The 17,378-nt window shown below is 43.3% G+C and overlaps 1 protein-coding gene across 4 annotated transcripts in view; it reads left to right on the top strand.

The window, feature by feature from the left end:
• Window positions 1–15,580, top strand: part of MIDEAS (mitotic deacetylase associated SANT domain protein) — a 55,697-nt gene extending 40,117 nt beyond the window's left edge. For 3 of the 4 annotated variants that reach the window (XM_083863283.1, XM_083863284.1, XM_083863285.1), the window contains 8 exons: window positions 3,906–4,048; window positions 4,889–4,992; window positions 5,886–5,961; window positions 7,073–7,161; window positions 8,296–8,445; window positions 8,648–8,827; window positions 9,222–9,421; window positions 10,534–15,579. In XM_083863283.1, coding sequence (XP_083719409.1) covers window positions 3,906–4,048; window positions 4,889–4,992; window positions 5,886–5,961; window positions 7,073–7,161; window positions 8,296–8,445; window positions 8,648–8,827; window positions 9,222–9,421; window positions 10,534–10,738 — 1,147 coding nt within the window. In that variant the 3' untranslated portion in view covers window positions 10,739–15,579. Of the gene's footprint in view, window positions 1–3,905; window positions 4,049–4,888; window positions 4,993–5,885; window positions 5,962–7,072; window positions 7,162–8,295; window positions 8,446–8,647; window positions 8,828–9,221; window positions 9,422–10,533 lie in introns of all 4 variants that reach the window. The other variant, XR_014590360.1, reaches the window with a different exon arrangement.
• Window positions 15,581–17,378: the final 1,798 nt, after the last annotated feature.

Genomic DNA, 17,378 nt, shown 5'->3' with positions numbered 1-17,378 from the left:
CTTGCTAGTATCTCTCTGAATTTTTGTACAAGGTTATGTGTTGTTTCAAGGCTTCCTCACACCTTTTCCAGACTGCTTTTCATAATAGACATGTGTATATAATTACAGAGGATGAGAAAAGTCTGGAGGTTGGCATTTCCCAGAAATTTTTGTTATTATTCCTTATTACACTAGGTCACACTCTCTCTGGTAATTGTGCTATGTGTGGGGCACCAAGCCAAGACTTGAGAATCACAGCAGACATCGTAGCAATGGGGAACAACGTGACATGGACCACCCCTTCTGCATCCAAAGGAGATCTGTGAAAATCTCACCCTTTATATACCTTTCTTGTCTACCTGACATAACTGAAACCAAACCGAGACCTAACAGAACAGATTGCAAGATCTTGGGACTCTTTGCTGGCCAAGTCCAGCCTTGGGGTGGCACACAGAGAGCCAGGGGCACGACCCTGCTCTGCAGCCTCCAGGCTGGCTTGCTGCTCCAAGGAGGCAAGGCAGAGGCACGAGGTCCCAGTGCCCAGCAGCAACAACACGGGGGCTCAGTGCAAGGGCCACATGGCTGTGCTGTCACACGGCCCTGCTGGCTCCTCCAGCCTTGGCAGCGATATCCCCGCTGCTCTGCCCGGGCTGCCCGGCGGCAGCTCTGGTATGGCAGGGTCTCTCGGGTTGGTTTTCTTACCCAGATTTAGGTTGTTTAAAGTCTTTGGCCCTCTAAAAGCTCTGAGTCGCGCTGGTACAAAGAAGTGGAGTTTTCAAGGCCTTGTTTTCTGGTTTTTCGAGTTGTTTATTATTTGATATCACAGAGTTTTTCTCTGCTCCCAGCCGAGGTCCGGACAGCGGCTGGGACACGAGGGGACTGCCCCCCGATGGGACGTCACCTCACATTTATACAGATAGTTACGTGTAGGTTATTTACTATTGCACACCAATGCCTAGTGCTTACACTAAGAGGGTCACTTCTGCTTTGATTCAATCTACTCCAACTACTTTATATTATCACCACCCCAGAATATGGAGGACGAGGAAGAAGGAGAGGGACACGAGGTACTACTTAAATTTCACTATTTTGTCTCTCATTTACTTTTATTCTAAGAATCTTAAAACTACTGAATTTTGCATGTTCTACTGTGCTAAACTACTGTTTTCACTTCCTGGTGATATGCAATTCCTCTCCTAATGCTGGAAATTTCTCCCATGGGCTAAAGATCAAACTCAGTGTCGTCCTGGGCTCTGTGCCAAAGTTTCTAACCCCCCTGGACTGGCTCCACACCCCCCTGTCCAGGGCTCAAATTCTTTTTCTTGGGTCCCAGGTCATCCAAAGGGATGTCCTGGACTCCAGCAGGGTCCGCGCCGTCGGCTGGCGGCCCTGAGCCCTGGAATAGCGCGGCCTGTGCCGCCTCTGCTCTCGGCTGCCTCAAACTCTGGGTGCCGCCTCTGGGCCCCGCCGCCCGCAGGGCGGGCCCGCGGCTGCTCCCGCCGCTGATGTGCCGGGAAGGTGCACGGCGGGACTCGCTCCTGGCACCGCGGCTTTCGGCTCCTCCTCGAGGGCAGCCCTGCATGGGTTCGTGGGGCGGCGGGCAGCCCGCACCGCTGGTATCCAGTGGCAGCCGGCCGGCGGGCTCCTCTGCCCCAGCCGGTGAACCCGGCCCGTCCGCAGCTACAGCGAGCAGGACCCCGGTGCCGGGAGCAGTGGGCTCCAAGCCGCCAGCCATGGCGGACACGGGCACGGCCGCCGTCGGCGGGTGCGGAGCGGGGCCGGGGCTGCCGGAGCGGTTGCGCTCGAGGGTGAGGAGGGGCCTCAGGCTGCGACCACAGCCCAGCTCCCCGCAAGCCGGGCGCCGGTTCGGCGCGTCGCCCTCCTTCATGGCGGCTTCCCTGCGTCTTGCCACAGCGCCGCCATCTTGGGCCGAGAGCGCGGCACCCGCCTGCTCGTGGTGTGCCAGCCCCGCGCCGAGGGGTTCAGCCACACAAGGACTTGTGTCAGGGTGAGGCAGCTCCGCAGGCCTGGGGGTAATCTCAGGGTCAGGCAACTTCACGGGGTATGGGGTTGATCTCAGGGCCATGCAAGAGTCCTGGTAGCGCTGAGGGTTCAGGGGAGTCAAAAGCCGCGTAGTGGCCAGTGTTGAGGTGGTTTTCTTTAATAGCTCCCATGTAGAGAGATGGCCACAAGCTTCAGCATCGCCATGACTGGCAGTATTAAAAAGTCTCTGGCCCACCGCTTGCCAAACTTCTAATTGTAGGGGCCCATTAAGGGGAAAATCTCTAACATTATTAGACACCCAGTCCAGCAGGGTGTTTAACTTTACATCAGCCATACTAATAAGTTGTTAATGTAGGATCTGCCATACCCGGCCCAGGCTCCTGCTTTGTTCCAAGGGTATTCCTCTTTTCATCTTTGCTCTCACCTTCCGGGTGGGGTACACACACTTTCAATTCCTTGAGTTCTGTTCCCGAATTCCTCCCAGATCCTGCTCCCGGACTCTTCCCAGCCAGTTCCTTGGCTCAGTGAGAGTTACCAGAGCGTTCTGCACGCCCTGCGCTGCTTTAAAGGTCCCGACTGGGGCCAGCCATTCCCAGCAATGGGGAAGAAAGTGACACAGACCCCCTTATGCATCCAAAGGAGATCAGTTTGCTGTAGGAATCTCAGCCTTTATATACCTTTCTTCTCCACCTGACATAACTGAAAGCAAACCGAGACCTAACAGAACTCAGTGGAAGGAAGGCACCCCCTGGCTGGCCCAGCTGCAGTGCTCCTGTGCACATGTTCCACCATTCAATCACCTTTCTGCTCACCTCTCCTCACTCCTAAATGCCTCCCATCCTTCAGCCAACTTCCAACTATCCAGCCTGCAGCTGTGCCTTTCCCATAGGGCCTTCTGGTGAGAATCTACCTTAAACACTTATACAATTATAAATCAAACCCTACAGCAAACCTTGCCCTGGGCAGGGAGTTTTACCTTTTTTCTAGTGAAGCAACTCTCGAATTTTATAATCTTCTGGGCACTGCCTGATCTGCTGTCTCCAAAAAAAGAGCTGCTTTCTCTACACTTTACTATGTCAAGAGCTACCAGTGTGGTGCTAGTTGACTGACGTCTGAATGAGGAACACTTTTGCATTAAGGTACATAATAGAACAGTCTTTCAGTGGGGGTTCTTACCCACCTCTGTGCACAAAATCGTGTTTGCTAGTGCAAAGTAGAATCTCTGTTGATGGTCACTTGACTTAAAGCAAATGTAGTGCTCTGTGGGTTGCATGTAGTGAAAAATCTGTCTGCTAATTCAGGTATAAAAGTATGAGATTGATGCTAAAAGGATAGAATTTGGGTTTGGTACAAAATGAGCAATGCAGGTTTCATAGTTTTACATTTTTGGTTTCAGTTGTTAGAATACCTAGAAGACACCAGATTGTGTCAGGATCATAAAAGACCAAAGTTTGATCCTGCTTTGAATGGGAAGTTGGACCGGATGGCAGTGTTTAGGTTGAAAAGGACTTTTGGAGAGTGGTTCAGTTGTTGGCTGACAAAATGTTTATACTAGAACAGGCTCACCTATCTTATGCCTGAGGAGCAAGCTTGCCGTAGGAGCACACTGTATGAGAGCCTCTCAAAAAGAGATGATTTTTGGAAGCTAATAACTGTTATTTGAGCAGCTGTTAGGAGGTGCAAATTTAAATACAGTTTCAATCAATGCTGATAAAAAAATGGGAACTGACAATAGATGTAAAACCTCTCAGCTTCTGAGTTACTTATGTAACCTACAACACCGTTGGTGTTATATGCAAGAGCCTGCATTTGTATATAAATTTGTTTCTTTATTTGGTTCCTCATTAGTGTTTCTAGCCAAGATGGAGAGTTTCTGGATGTTGTAAAGATGGCCTGACTGTGATGTTTTTGCTTCTCTGCAGGCGAATAAATGTAGGAACTCGCTTTCAAGCAGAAATCCCATCACTCCAAGATAGATCTCTGGCAGAAGCTGATGAACATAAAGCAGAGCTGGTGTGGCAGCCATGGGGTGACTTGGAAACCAATAAAGTCACCCAAGAGAATGGTAAGAAGGTGAAAGGCTGTTGAAGAGGACAGAGTTGTCACAGTGGTTGTAGGGGTAACCGCATATCTACTGTAAGCATAATTAGGAATCTTTTAGAGCTGCCATTCAAGTGGCATGTTTGAGTGGTCTTGAAAACAGTTTGAGGAGCTAAACTTGTTTATGAGATTGCATGTATGGGGCAAGGGGAGGCTGGTAGGATTGGTTCTTTTAATCATGAACAACTGGGACCATTGCTTCTGTCAGGCCAAGAGCAGCCTTTTGTTCAATGAAGCTTCCTTGGTTTTGTTAAAACCACACACACTCAACTCCTGTATTTTTGAGCGATATTCTAGACATAATAGTATTTTGAAAAAATGAAGTTGTAGGCAGAAGTCAGGATGAAGAAGTAGGAGTTGTGGTAGCTAGTAGCAGACTTGGGGAGCTGTCTGCTTTTATTGCACGTTGGTTGTGGCCTGTATAAATCCTGAAGGGAAGAGGAAGTGGGCAAGCTTGAAGAAATATTTTGAATGAGAGAGAAAAAAAGGGTTTTGTGAAGTGGAAATTCACAATATAAGGGTGAATTCAAGAAATGTCTGAGGTGAAGGGAGGTGGGAAGACATTAGAGAAGGGAGGAGATTTGCAAGAAACTCCATGTGTAAATAGTGCTGCATGGCCTTGTAGTCTAATGAGTTCTGGGGTCCAAATTTGATCCAGATAAACTTGGAAGGACATTCAGCTTCTCTGAGTTTTACTTTCTGTTTTGTCTAGTCCTCCTTCAAAAGAGGTAATTAATGATGCAAATCCTGTAGGAAACTTCATTTTAATCTTTTCTGAATTTTTTTGGTACCCTGGTGGAAATAGTGGAAAACCTGCTAGCTGCTGCCTGTTCAAGCATTTTTCCTGGGGCTGGAACCAACCAGGAGCTGGCATTGCATTTCTTACATGAAGAAAAGGGAAGCATTCTGGTGAGTCTGCCCAGCTGTTCACCTCAGTGGGGTCAAAGATGTTAAGGGAGGTCAGGTAACCTCTCATTCCTGAGAGGACAGCCTTGCAAATTCCTTTCAATGCATCTGGTTCCCACTGTTTGGTGTCCCTTGCATGTCCCTAAAGTGGGTTCTGACCAATGTACAGTGCCATGTGTACTTATTATCCTTTAAATTTCCAATTTGGACATGTTTGGCTTTTTAACAAACACACTGACAGTCTATCAGGGCAAGTGAGCCAAGACTGGTAAATGAATCTTAGATGTTGTCTTCCTGGAAAGGTTACTATGTAGAAAGGAAAAATAAGAGGCTGGGGCTGAAAGCTGAGTCAGAGGGCAGTGTCTTGCATCTCTTTGTTTTGGTAGATCCATTTGGCTTCTCTCTCTGTGTCTGTAGAACAGCTGGCAGCTAATTTTATATCAATACTGTAAGACATGATGCACTTTCATTATTGCCTTTTGACACCCCTAGAAGGTAATATCAAACAGCAAAGCTTTGTCGTCCTTTTACAGTTCTGTGACTGATTTAACCTGCCAAAAATCAGCCCTGTGGTCATGTGTATCCCACACTTTTGCCTGTCCGCTCGTTTCCCATCCTCTGGCCCTGACACTTGTGGGAATGCATGGACTTGCATTGGAGAAGAGATCAAACAGAAAGCAGTTTTTGTGTGTCTGTGGTAGATTTCAGCCAGCCCATCATTGTGAATGCTATTAGGTGGATAGTCAAGAATGTGATTTTTTAAAGTCGTGCCAAAGTGGTAAACTGTGCTTTAGTTCTTTTCTGTTGCCACAGAAAAGAGGGGATTAACAATTGCCTGATCTTTGTTTTTAATACCCCAAACATTAAATTAATTATTTTATTTGTGTTTATCCAAGGGAGCTCTGACCAAACTGCTGTTGAAGAAGCCAGTGCGACCACCTACCCACCCTTTGGCAGATTATCACTACACAGGTTTGTTAACCAGAACAACTCTGTGCAGCCTGCTTATCATACAGGAATTTTTCTGTCCTTTTCTGATTTTCGGAGTACTCTGTTACATTACGAGGAGATTAAAAGAGCATTCCTCTCTTGTAACTCAAATGGTGGCTTGCCAGAAATTTTGCTCATGCTAATCCTTCTGAACATGGGTATGAGTTCTGATTTTCTTTATGGGGAAAAGGGAAGGTAATCCTTTGCAGTAAGTCACAGAGAATGTAGAAAGACAGCCAGTATGTACAAGAAAGGCTGTGGTAACCTTAGAATCATAGCCTCTCTGGCATGAGTTTCCAGGCTGGAGTTAAACAAGGGGTTTTATGGGGAATAGAATATATGAAGAAGCCTCAGCCAGCTATGGATACCTGTTAGTGTTTCTGCAAAATTTGAATGCCATAAACTGCCTTTGTAGTCTTGCACTTAGTTAGAAAATAGTCAGCTGTGTGACACTGACTTCAGTGATCTGGAGTGACCCACGTCACCTGAAAGACCTGATTTAAGGGGTAGAGAGACTTCTAATAGCTGGTGCCACAAAGCACAGAAATTGTATTTTTTCATCATTACACATTCCTACTGTAGTTGTTGGCAAATATTACTTGAGTAATATCTATAAGGAAGGAGAGGATTCAAAAATGTGTTTATTATTAGAGGCAAGGAATATTTGAGGAATATTGGAGACATAGTAAATCTTCAAGTACAGGTTGCTGCTGAAAGAGAAGATCCTGTTCTCCTGCCTCACCATTTCCCTACTATAAAATCTTATGACTGGGCCACGATGAAGTGTGTCACTTCATGTTGCTTGGGCAACATCTTAGTTCATCTAATTAAGTGGTTTTTGCAAGCTGAGGTGAGTTAACCTATGGTGATGAGCACTAGATCTAACACAAATGAAGTGTTGAGAGAGCTGAGGTGGAGCAGTAAGGGAGGAGTTAACAGCAGTCTAGGTTTTGCTGTAGTAGGTTTGAGGGAGAGGCTGCACCCTCACATATGTGTATTAGTCTTATTTAAGGCAAACATGAAGAAAAGGTATGTAGAAGAGTAAACATTTGAAATTGTATGGGCTTCCATTACAACTTATTTTTACCTACAGGATCAGACAAGTGGAAGGTTGCCGAAAAAAAGCTATTCAACAAAGGCATTGCAATTTACAAGAAAGACTTTTTCTTGGTCCAAAAGCTCGTAAGTTACTTTTGTTGTTTGGTTGGTTTTTTGTGATACATTTTTTCTTGTTTGTTGAACATTCAATACAGGAAGTTCAGTCTTGATTTTTCTGAAACCTCACTTTAAGCATTAGGTCCTACACTCAAAACATTTCAGAAAAATGTCAACATCGAGCACAGCATAAAATCTCACCAGAAAGCTAGAGCAATAATGTTTGTTTTGCTGTTGTTGTTTACTTGACCCTGCTACTTAAACTGCATTACTTCCATTAATCCATGCTGCAGACATCTCCTCTGCAGAGCACATTTATAGAGCACTGGCAATGTTTGGCTTAAATGGCTTGCAGGTAAAACAAAAAAGAAACACATCTTTGCCACTGATTGAGAAGACCAGAGAAGGATACGAGAATGATGCATCCTTTAGATCTCTTTCCAGTGTTGTGACAATGATAGTAAAAATAATCACTCCCATATTTTGATGAAGTATGACATGTCAGCAAAGAGGAAATCACTGAAGGAGAGTGCAAAACCAGGAGCTGCAAACATACTTACTGAATAAATTCCCCAAAGGCATTTAAATTGCAAAAGCTAAGAATATATTCCAAACTTTTCAGAAAAATCACTGATGCAGAATATGTAGATGGTCACAAGTCTGTGCTGATAATTGTCTACCACCATATGCCTACAAAATGCACGCGGCCAAAACAGGAAAGGGCTGCAAACCTTCACTTCCATTTTTGGATCGGTATTCTGGTCTGGTCTTCTCTGAAGTGCTGCTGCAAAATAAAGCTCCCCCATAAAACTGAGAGGTTGCTGCCAAGCCTGATAGCTCAACTGAAACATTTCAGAGGCTAAGAGGTGCATTAAGCTTACAAAGTTCCAGGTTCTGTCACTTTTACATTAACCAGCTTTTCTTCAGAAAGTTTGTCCTCTAGTTCTCATGTGAGTAACAGTGGCAGAAGGGGATAGGCTGTGGGATGAGGCAAACAGGGTGAATATGGCACAGAAAAGGAGGCTTGAACAGCAGCTGTGGTGGAATGGAGACTACTAAGGAGAGAAAATACAAAGTGTATTTATTGCACCCCCAGTATTATTTATAAGTCTTTTTAAAATCAGGTAATTCATTGGACTTTTCATGTTTTTTAAACAACAGATAAAAACCAAAACAGTGGCTCAGTGTGTGGAATTCTACTACACATACAAGAAACAGGTGAAAATTGGTCGGAATGGGACCTTAATCTTTGGGGACATTGATGGTGCTAATGAGAGATCCATGAAAGATGAAGCTGAAGTTGACATCAAGGTAAGTAATCTCTTAAATTTCTCTCACCTTGTTTGGGCTGTGGTTTGAAGTCTTGTGTGTTGTCTCATTTACTGGTCAAATTAAAAGCACAGACAAGCTGGCTTCTCCACAGGAGTCCAGACTACAAATTTGTGTCCTTTGTCACGTAATGTTGTTTACTCACAGACATCAAAATTAACTGTTCCTTTATCTTCTGGTGAAGAGTTCCCATAGGTTTGCACGTGTTCTTCCTCTCAGAAGGGACATCTTCAGTGAGGAACAGGGGCATGTGGAGGAGGAGGAGGAAGAGGAGGAAGAAGAGGAGGCAGAGGAAGGATTGGATAACAGAAAGAGGAGTGCCGATGCTCTGAGAGATGAACTGACACTACAGGATGGGGCAATAGTAAGTGCTGCACTGTGCATGTTGTGCTTTCTATGCCACCTTCACTCTGCAAACAGTTTAGAAAACAGGTGGGCAGTTCTGGATGCAAAAAGTTTCCATCTCTATTTCTGGAGCAAGAGACTGGGCTGAGATAGCTCAGTGTTACTATCAGTCAGACTGTGTGCTGTGATGGGAGAACTTATACTGGGATGTATAAAGTGGAAAAATGCAATGAATTCTTTGTGGCTGGTGCACACAGAGGGCCATGATGAGAAATGTTCTTAAAATAGCCTGAGGATTTTCTCATTAAATAAAACCTTTTTCTGGAATGAGTGAAACAGAGGAGCTCAACCATTGTCTTCCTTCTGATGGTGGGTTTAAGTGTGACTTTGCCTTAACTCTTCTCTTTGCAAAGGCCAGCAACACCAATATGAGGAGTCACGAGGGAACTGTCACAGGCAGAATTGGGAGGAAGCCAAGGGAGACAACAGTGAAGCCTCGAAAGCCTATTACTGCTCCAGTGCAGAGGAAGAAGAGGAAACAGAAGATAAAATCTGATGCTACCACTAAAACACAAAACATAGAAAACACATTTCCATGTAAAAAATGTGGCAGGTAAGACCAACTCTGCTTCCAGCAATAGTCACAGAATCACAGTAGGGCATCTCCTGTGGAAGCTTTTTCTCAAATGAGCTTTCTGTCTTTCTGTATAGGCCATAGACATTGGGAGTAATTCTAATGAATTACTGCCCTACTAGTACTTGCAGATTAAGGCTTTATTCAAATGGCATGAGATACCACCTGCATTTGAACTGTGTACAGTATTTAGTATTAAGCTGCACTTTCAAGCAGCTGCTGTGTTGGCCCTCTGTAATGCTTACATTTTTGTAACAAAAAGTCTCCATGTACTTGCTAGATCACATACAAAGAACATGGTATAGACTTAAGAACAGTGGTGCAGAAACATGAGACACAACCATCGTTATAGCAGCAGCTATTAGGCCCAGTAGCTACATAGTTCATCTGGTCAAATTTGCAGCTGGCTTTGGTGGATGTCAAATATATTTGTGTTTCCTCACACAGTTTTAGTAGTTTTTATAGGTTTGTTGCCAACAGAATTGTAACTGTCAAGAAAATTCAGTTCCCTACTTATGTTGCTTACTCTTAAAACAACAGGACAAGCAGACAAGGATTCTTAATGGTGTCTGAGCTTCATTTGTGGCACTTGATGCAAAATCCAAATAGCTAATGGTAGAGGGTGGAGGGGCAGATCACCAAAATGTAGAGTCAGATGGAAAAAGCTCAAACATTTTGAGCTCTGTGGACAAGGCTCAGGAGTGGCGTTGGGCCATCCTCTGCCTCAGTGCTTATTGTATTGTTGCAGCACAGGGTACGCCTGGAAACCAGGGCCATGTTGTGTTAAGCAGCACATGCATAATTCCGATACCAGCACGGCCCCTCTGAATTCAGAGCTGAATGAGAAATGGCTGCAGTAGGAAATGAAGCAAGTGGTTTGAGGGTGCTCAGGATCTCCTGCTAGCACTGGGCCTTGTGCTGGCACGTGCTGAAGTGGTGTTTGCTGTGGGTGCTCTGTCGCAGTGCCAGCAGGAGTTGGGAGCTGAAGCTCATGAGCTTGAGGCCGGAGAGCAGAAGCTCTTATGGAGAAGTGTTGAAGGAGGCCATAGGCGAGGCTGGTGCTAATGTGCATGTACATGTGCCTTCCTCAGGGTGTTCTACAAGGTGAAGAGCCGCAGTGCTCACATGAAGAGCCACGCGGAGCAGGAGAAGAAGGCGGCGGCGCTGAAGCAGCAGGAGAAGGAGGCGGCGGCGGCAGCAGCCCGCAGCCAGGCCCAGCAGGACGAGAGCAGTGACACTGGGAGCAGCACCAGCGGCAGCAGCAGCGCCAGCTCGGATGAAGACGGAGAAATATAGCAGCAGGCCAGAAGTGGAGGGAGTAGCAAGGCTGGACCCGACCTCCCTCTCGGTGGTCTCGCATTTTTTTGCTTGCACTTTTCTTACCTGAACCATCAGGTTTTGGTTTCAGTGCTGCCATTTCCTTATGCCACATGTTCCACTTCACCTTGCCAGTACTGAATGGTGGATAAACAAGATTTCTTTCAACTTGGATTTTTTTTTAAAGACTAGTAAGATTTCTATTCTATTTATAATGATATCTGAGGTACATAATAGAACAATGTCACCTGCAGTGGAAGTAAGTTCTCTCAGGTCAGTCAGACCTTTCTTTTTGTTCTTGTCAGGAATCGTGGTAGTGGGACTCTTGGATATAAAAGTTTCCAGACTGGAGCAAGAAAATGAAGCTCTACTCTGAGCTAAGTGTATCCAGTTACTGTGACACTGGTGATTTCTAGTTGTTTCCTTTCTCAGCAAGTTCTTCTTCCTTTTATGCTTTCCTGCCTTTCTTTCTGAGCAGTTATTCAGGCAGACAACAAGTTTTGGGGAAAGATTGTGTGCACTTTTTACCTCCGTTTCACAAAAATGAAAAGTGCGATGAGCAAGACACTCTTCTTCCTTTTGAGACTTAAGTTTTATTTTTCAAATGGAAGCCTGAGGTCAATTATCTTATGGCATTAAGAATGTAGCAATGGATATAAAAATATCCTGTGGGACTAGAGTAGCCACAGGCCTTGCAGATTGTCTCATCTTGGAAAACAAAATAGTCAGCCTTTGATTAACTTAAAGGAGTCTGGGCTTCACAAGTGCAATTTGAAATGAAAACTCATGGGTTTGAATTTACACAAATGGGAACAATTTTATTTAGTGAAAATGAACCCAGATCTTGTGTGCTGGATTGTGTGCACCTCAGAAATGGGAGGAATGGACTCTCATCTCCAGCAGTGATCCCTCTGTGAATGTTTTTACCTCTCAATATCCTCTTCTGTCTTGTCTCATTTACTCCTTGAAATTGCCATCATCAAGCTTTTATGGCAGGGCCCTAGTTTCCCAGAGAGTTGCTGTCAGTATGTACAGGAGAAGCTTGTCACCTATTTGCACACCAGTGGCTGGGCACTGCTGCCTGCTGGGTTGTCCTGTTATGAGCTGTGCTTTTTGCTGAAAGGCTGACTCTTCCTTCAGAACTGACACAAGCTAAGAGCCCAAAAAATTTAGACACCAAAAGCTGCTGGTAAAAGAGAGATAAGAAGAAGTGGCCCAAGTGACAGATGTGAGGTTCGCGCAGGATTGTTCTGTACATCTTTATAGCCCACATTTGTCATTATTTGTAAGGATGCAGAGAATCACTTGTGGTTCATGGCCAGCTGGTGCCATCCAGCAGCCTGGCTGCCCAGCTCCTGCTCTCCATCCATCCTTAGGAGCAGCAGTGATGCCCATCTTCTCGGGTGCTGACACTGTAATACCAGACCATACTGAAGGAGCTGATCACTCCTGCCTTCCCCTGCAAGGATCCAAGAGATGTTGTTGTATGTAAGCTACAGAGTGTGCCTGACTGGGCAGGTTTGTTTTGTTTTTTTTTAAATCTTGACCCTTTCAGCTGCTAGATAAATTCCTGGTTAACTGTAGAAAGAGGGTATAACTACAGCATGTCATCTGTCAGTCTTCTTGCCCTGTAGTTTTATGCAACCATGATGACTTCACTCTTTTGCTTGGGAGGCTGTGTATTGTACAACGATTGCTTTGACATATCTATGCTTTTGCATAGAATCATATTTCTGAATAGCAGAAACAGTTACTACTCCTACAAAATCCGGAGGTACATCATTAAGGACTGCACTCTTTGCAAAGTTGACACTTTCACCTACAAGTGTTCAGTTTTCTGTCAAGATTGTATTTTTCATTCCTATCAAAACAGGGGTTCCTTTCAGCATTTGGATGACTGTTCCATGTTCCTACATGGAACGGATCTTGTTGACTAACCAAGAAGCACATGGCACATCATGAACTGTTAAAATCATTCAAAAACTGCAAACAACTAAAAGCTGCTTCTTTAAAAAGAAGCTTAAGCAGATCAGTCTTCCTCTTAGATTTCAGTGTTGATTTTTATCTTTTTAATTTTATAAATTGGAGAAAATGCTTGTCTGCCATTATCTTGAGGCCCTTGGAGAGAACAGAAGCTTTAGCAGCCTGTGTCAGGAGGAGCAGTAGGTGAAGCAACTGCAGGCATTATTACAGTCTTCCAAAGGCCAGATCTTTCACTGATTTTCCCTATTGTAGGAAACTGATATTATTTTTCCTCTTGTCAAGGACAAGCCATTGAGGTGCTGATTAGAACAAATCAGAGATTTTCTTTACTTGCATAAAAATGTTGTGTGTATTTTGTGCTGATTCCAGTACTGGTTGTTTTCTCCCACCCTGCTGCAGTATAAGTAGAACAGAACAGGAAAACTGGACACAGCCTGTCACTGGAAGTAAATCAGAAAAGGGCTTTTTCTGAGGATAACCTCTATAACAGCTGTGGGTTAGCAGGGCTGACCACAATCAGGTAAATGTGCCAAGTAAGTAGCATCGAGTTGGAATGAGTATGTTTCTGAGCATACTTCCAAATTGCTAGTAGCTGCCAGAAGACTTCTTTTCTGGCATGGTAGTAAGGGGAACAGCTCCTCCAAGTGTCATCTTAAAAGACAGACAAGCAAACCAAGCCTTCTTCCCACTGGCTTACAGTAGGAGTTTGGAATTGATCTTGCATTTGAATTAGAACTTGCCTACTAGCAAAAGTTGGCAGAGAATTGTTTTTTAAAAAAAGACCAATACCAAAGCCTAAGCAGCCAACCCTCAATTTCTGTGGACAAAGCATTTAAATGGAATTTGTCTAATCTGGAATGAGTTATGTTCCTACTCTTTGTGGGGGAAAAATAATTTGAGTGGCTCTTTATTGCAGCACGGTGTTCATTTAAGTTTGTTACTCTAGTTAAGATTTAAGAAAAGCCACCCAAACAAACAAAATTCTTGTCAATGTTGTGTTGATATATCTGTTTTAAAACTCCATGCTCATTATTTTCCATCATTTAAAGGCCTGTTGATTGATCCCCATTTAGTGTAAGGGTTTGCTGCTAATTTAGGAAACAGGCAGTAAAAAGTCATTAATTTGAACAAGGTGTCTTTTCGCTTTAGTTCTTTTTTATGGGAACAAATATTTATAGAATGCAATTCTGTAAATGTGTACTAATAGATTTGCCTTTTATGGTGCAAGATGAGGCTTCAGGTGGTCACATACTCCATAGACAGATGGCTGTATTTCAAATCATCACCTGCTTGAGTCTTGATGCCAGCACTGGGCATCACGGAGATGCAGTGGCAGGTCACGTTTGCCCTCATCATGTACTGCTGCCTGTGCTTCTGCCTGCCCTTTACAGATAGATTCAGTCTTTGAGGTTTGTGATCTGCATGGGATAGCAACTGAGTTTTGTAAGACTGTGTGTGTATGTAATTACTAGATAGATGCATGCACTTGTGATGCATATCTGATATAGCTGCAGGTGTTTTGCAGTCTAGCTGCAAGAACCACACTGCATTTTAATTTATTTGATATTTGTTCTTTTACTGATACAGGTGATGGTATCAGAGAGAACTTGGCTCTGTAAGTTGAAGGCCTACAGAATTTCACTCAGCTGTGCAGGACCATGGCATTTTGCTGGCTAGAAACAGGTAGGGATGTAGCTACTTAAAGGGCAAAGATAGAAATTCAAAAGCTTAAATGTAACTCATCTGTTTAACCCATTGTAGACTAAGTCCAAATTAACTAAAAATACTCTCTAATTTATCAAACTGAGGCTTTTGGTAATTTTTATCATTGCAACAAGCTTAGATTAAAATCAACACTTTTCAAAAAAAGTGTTTCTTAAATCACAAATGTGATCTTTCTCACTCTCAGCAGTTACACACTTCTTAATTCTCTTTCAGGCAGTGGCCTAGAAGGCTCCTACTGATACATATTGTATTTTTTAAAAATGGGAGTAGGAATGACTATAGCCATAGGAGTCTTGTCTGCTTTCATACAATGGCACATTTAGTCCAATTCTTACCAGAAACCTTACTGTAAGACACATTTTCCCACACAAACTTTCTCCCTGCTTTATCTTCTGATGTATGTCTGGAAGCTCATAAAGCTTTAAAGAGACAGAGAAGCGAGTCTGGGGGGTGAGTTTCTGTGTAAATTCGTCACTTGGGTTCAGCTGCTTTACTTTCCCTCCTTCTCTCCTGTGTCATATGTTAGGAAGACACAAACTTTGAATCCCAAGCTGTCTAAGGATCTTTCTTTCCAAGACTAAGATTCCACTGACAGCTGAGCCTGAAAAAACCCTGAACTTCTCCAGATTAGAAGACAACATATATTTTTATAGAAATGTAATTGTGTATTTTAAAAAAGTTTCTTGCAGCTTCTCCACATGTATTTTTCCCCTTGTAGTTCAGATTTGATATAAACTTTTTTTGTGTTCATTCTTTTTATGTTCTGTTTTTAAATTTGTAGTCAAAGCTTTGGTGTACTGTACAGGAGCAGTCAGCCTTTGTAATTACTGTATAAATGCTTTATAATAAAGTATATTACTTTTATTTTAACAAGTGAGCAGACACTTCCTTTTGTGTGTCTGCTGCCTAGGGCACCTTTTAAAAGACTGTTACATGTTTAAAATGTATATATATAAATATATTTACCTGTTGCTGTACAGTTGTGATAGACTGGACTGAATTTATTTTTTGTGTGCTTTTTTATAAAATATTAATACACTAAAGGAAATCTTGCAGATGTGATTGTAATGTACTATGTAACTTATTTACTTAATACCCTCTATATATCTAAAAAACCTTTTATTAAATGAGGTTTAAAAAATAGTTTCTTAGCTGAGTTTTTTGATGGTATGAGGGAGTGGCATGGGGCTTGTGCAGGCTGTGATGCACAGAAGGCTGTCTCGATTCCTTCTGGCTGCTCTGCTCTCCCTCTACTCACCTGTGCTTTCCACAGCAGCCCTCGAGGCTGTTTCTCACCTCTCCCAAGACACAAACCTGGCCTGTGTTTTGTCTCACATCCAAGAAAGTAACTGGCAGTGCAGCTGTAGGAGACCAGAGAAATCTGCAGCTCCATTGCTGTACAGAAGTGTTGATGGGATGTCTGTCCCAGTCCAAACCAAGCACCCTTCCACAAGGAAGCAACCTTGACAGTGTGCTAGAAATTCCTGGGGAATAGTTCTCTAGGTCTGCTGTGCTGGAAATAAGGCCAGTGGGATTCTGACACTACCTGGAACAACTACAAAGAACATGGGCAAGGCAAAGACACCATGGACTAACTCAGTACCTGACTTCATCAGGCCTGCATCAGGTGTGAGTTTTGGGATGGCTTCAGCTGTAGATCATATTGTATCACACTTTTCAGTGACAAAGTCTGAAAAAACTTTTAGTAAATACTGTCTTAAAGACACTTACCTGTTACTTGAATCTAAGGTGGGGGTTTAACAGGTTTTGTTATACAGCATGTATTTTGTTTCTCCTGACAGCAGATCTCTTGCTGTGGATTTTAAATACACTTCCATCTATCCTGAAAACATCTTCCTTCTCTTTTGGTATTTTACCTTTTAGTTAACTAGACTACACAGGTGTTCTCACACCTATGGGCATGATGTCTTTAAAACCTACAAATGCTACATAAAGCAGATGGCAGAAATGTGTATCAGGCCCTGACTGATCTCCTGTGAGATTGCACTTAGGATCTAAGGCAGCACACCTGTTAATTCATGCTGACCTTTTCATTTCAATATTTTTGGCAAAGCTGGCAGGAGAAAGACCCAGTCCGAGACATGAAAAAACTAATTTTTTCAGTTCAGTGTATAAGTCCTTGCTTTAGTTTAGTCCTGCGCCTGTGGCAGTTGATCAGCAATAGCGCTTGGAGAAAAGTATTTTGTTTGGTGTGTGAAGAGACAGGGAACATCATCTCACTTGAGATAACAGACCAGGACTTCAAGGCTTTAAGTCATGCATTTGCTCCCCTGTCAAAGCCAGCTGGCAAAAGTGCTGAAGTTTAGTACTTTGCACTAAATCTGAAGCTGTGCAAACAAACCTTGGACAATCAAAAAACCCATACATTTTGAGCAATTTGGGTTCTATCTTTTTTTTAACTGCTGGATCTAAGCCCAAGCTTCTGGAAGTTATTTCAGCTACCGAAAGAAACCTTATAAAACATTTTAGTGATTAGTAAGCTTTGAGTTAGTGGTACTGTGAGGAGTTCAGCAGTAACTCTCTATGTGTTTTCTAAATAGCATTGCAACCATCACTGTAGGATGTTGCTCTTGTCATTATTGAGACCAACTGCTGTGGGCTATGGGGTAGGAAGAGTTTTCTTTATATCAGAGGTTTGAAATTACATTTCAGTGACATGGTTTACTGAAGGTTGAAGTTTCTCTTAGAGAAGCTTATGAATCAGTCTTCCCCTGTCTGGGTTTAATGGAACTGATTGTATATTGCTGTTAACAAAATTTAAATTCAAAGTGAATTAGTAATTTTGTACTGAAGAAAGACCAGCCATTTCTCTAACTTACCTGGATTTTTTTCCACATATAGCAGTAGTAGACTTTTCCCTTAGGACATAAGAATAAATTCTGACAACCAA

The sequence above is a fragment of the Zosterops lateralis genome (assembly GCF_965231275.1).
Source record: "Zosterops lateralis genome assembly, chromosome: 6".
NCBI classification, from domain to species: domain Eukaryota; kingdom Metazoa; phylum Chordata; class Aves; order Passeriformes; family Zosteropidae; genus Zosterops; species Zosterops lateralis.
This window is presented reverse-complemented; position numbering and strand designations above follow the sequence as displayed.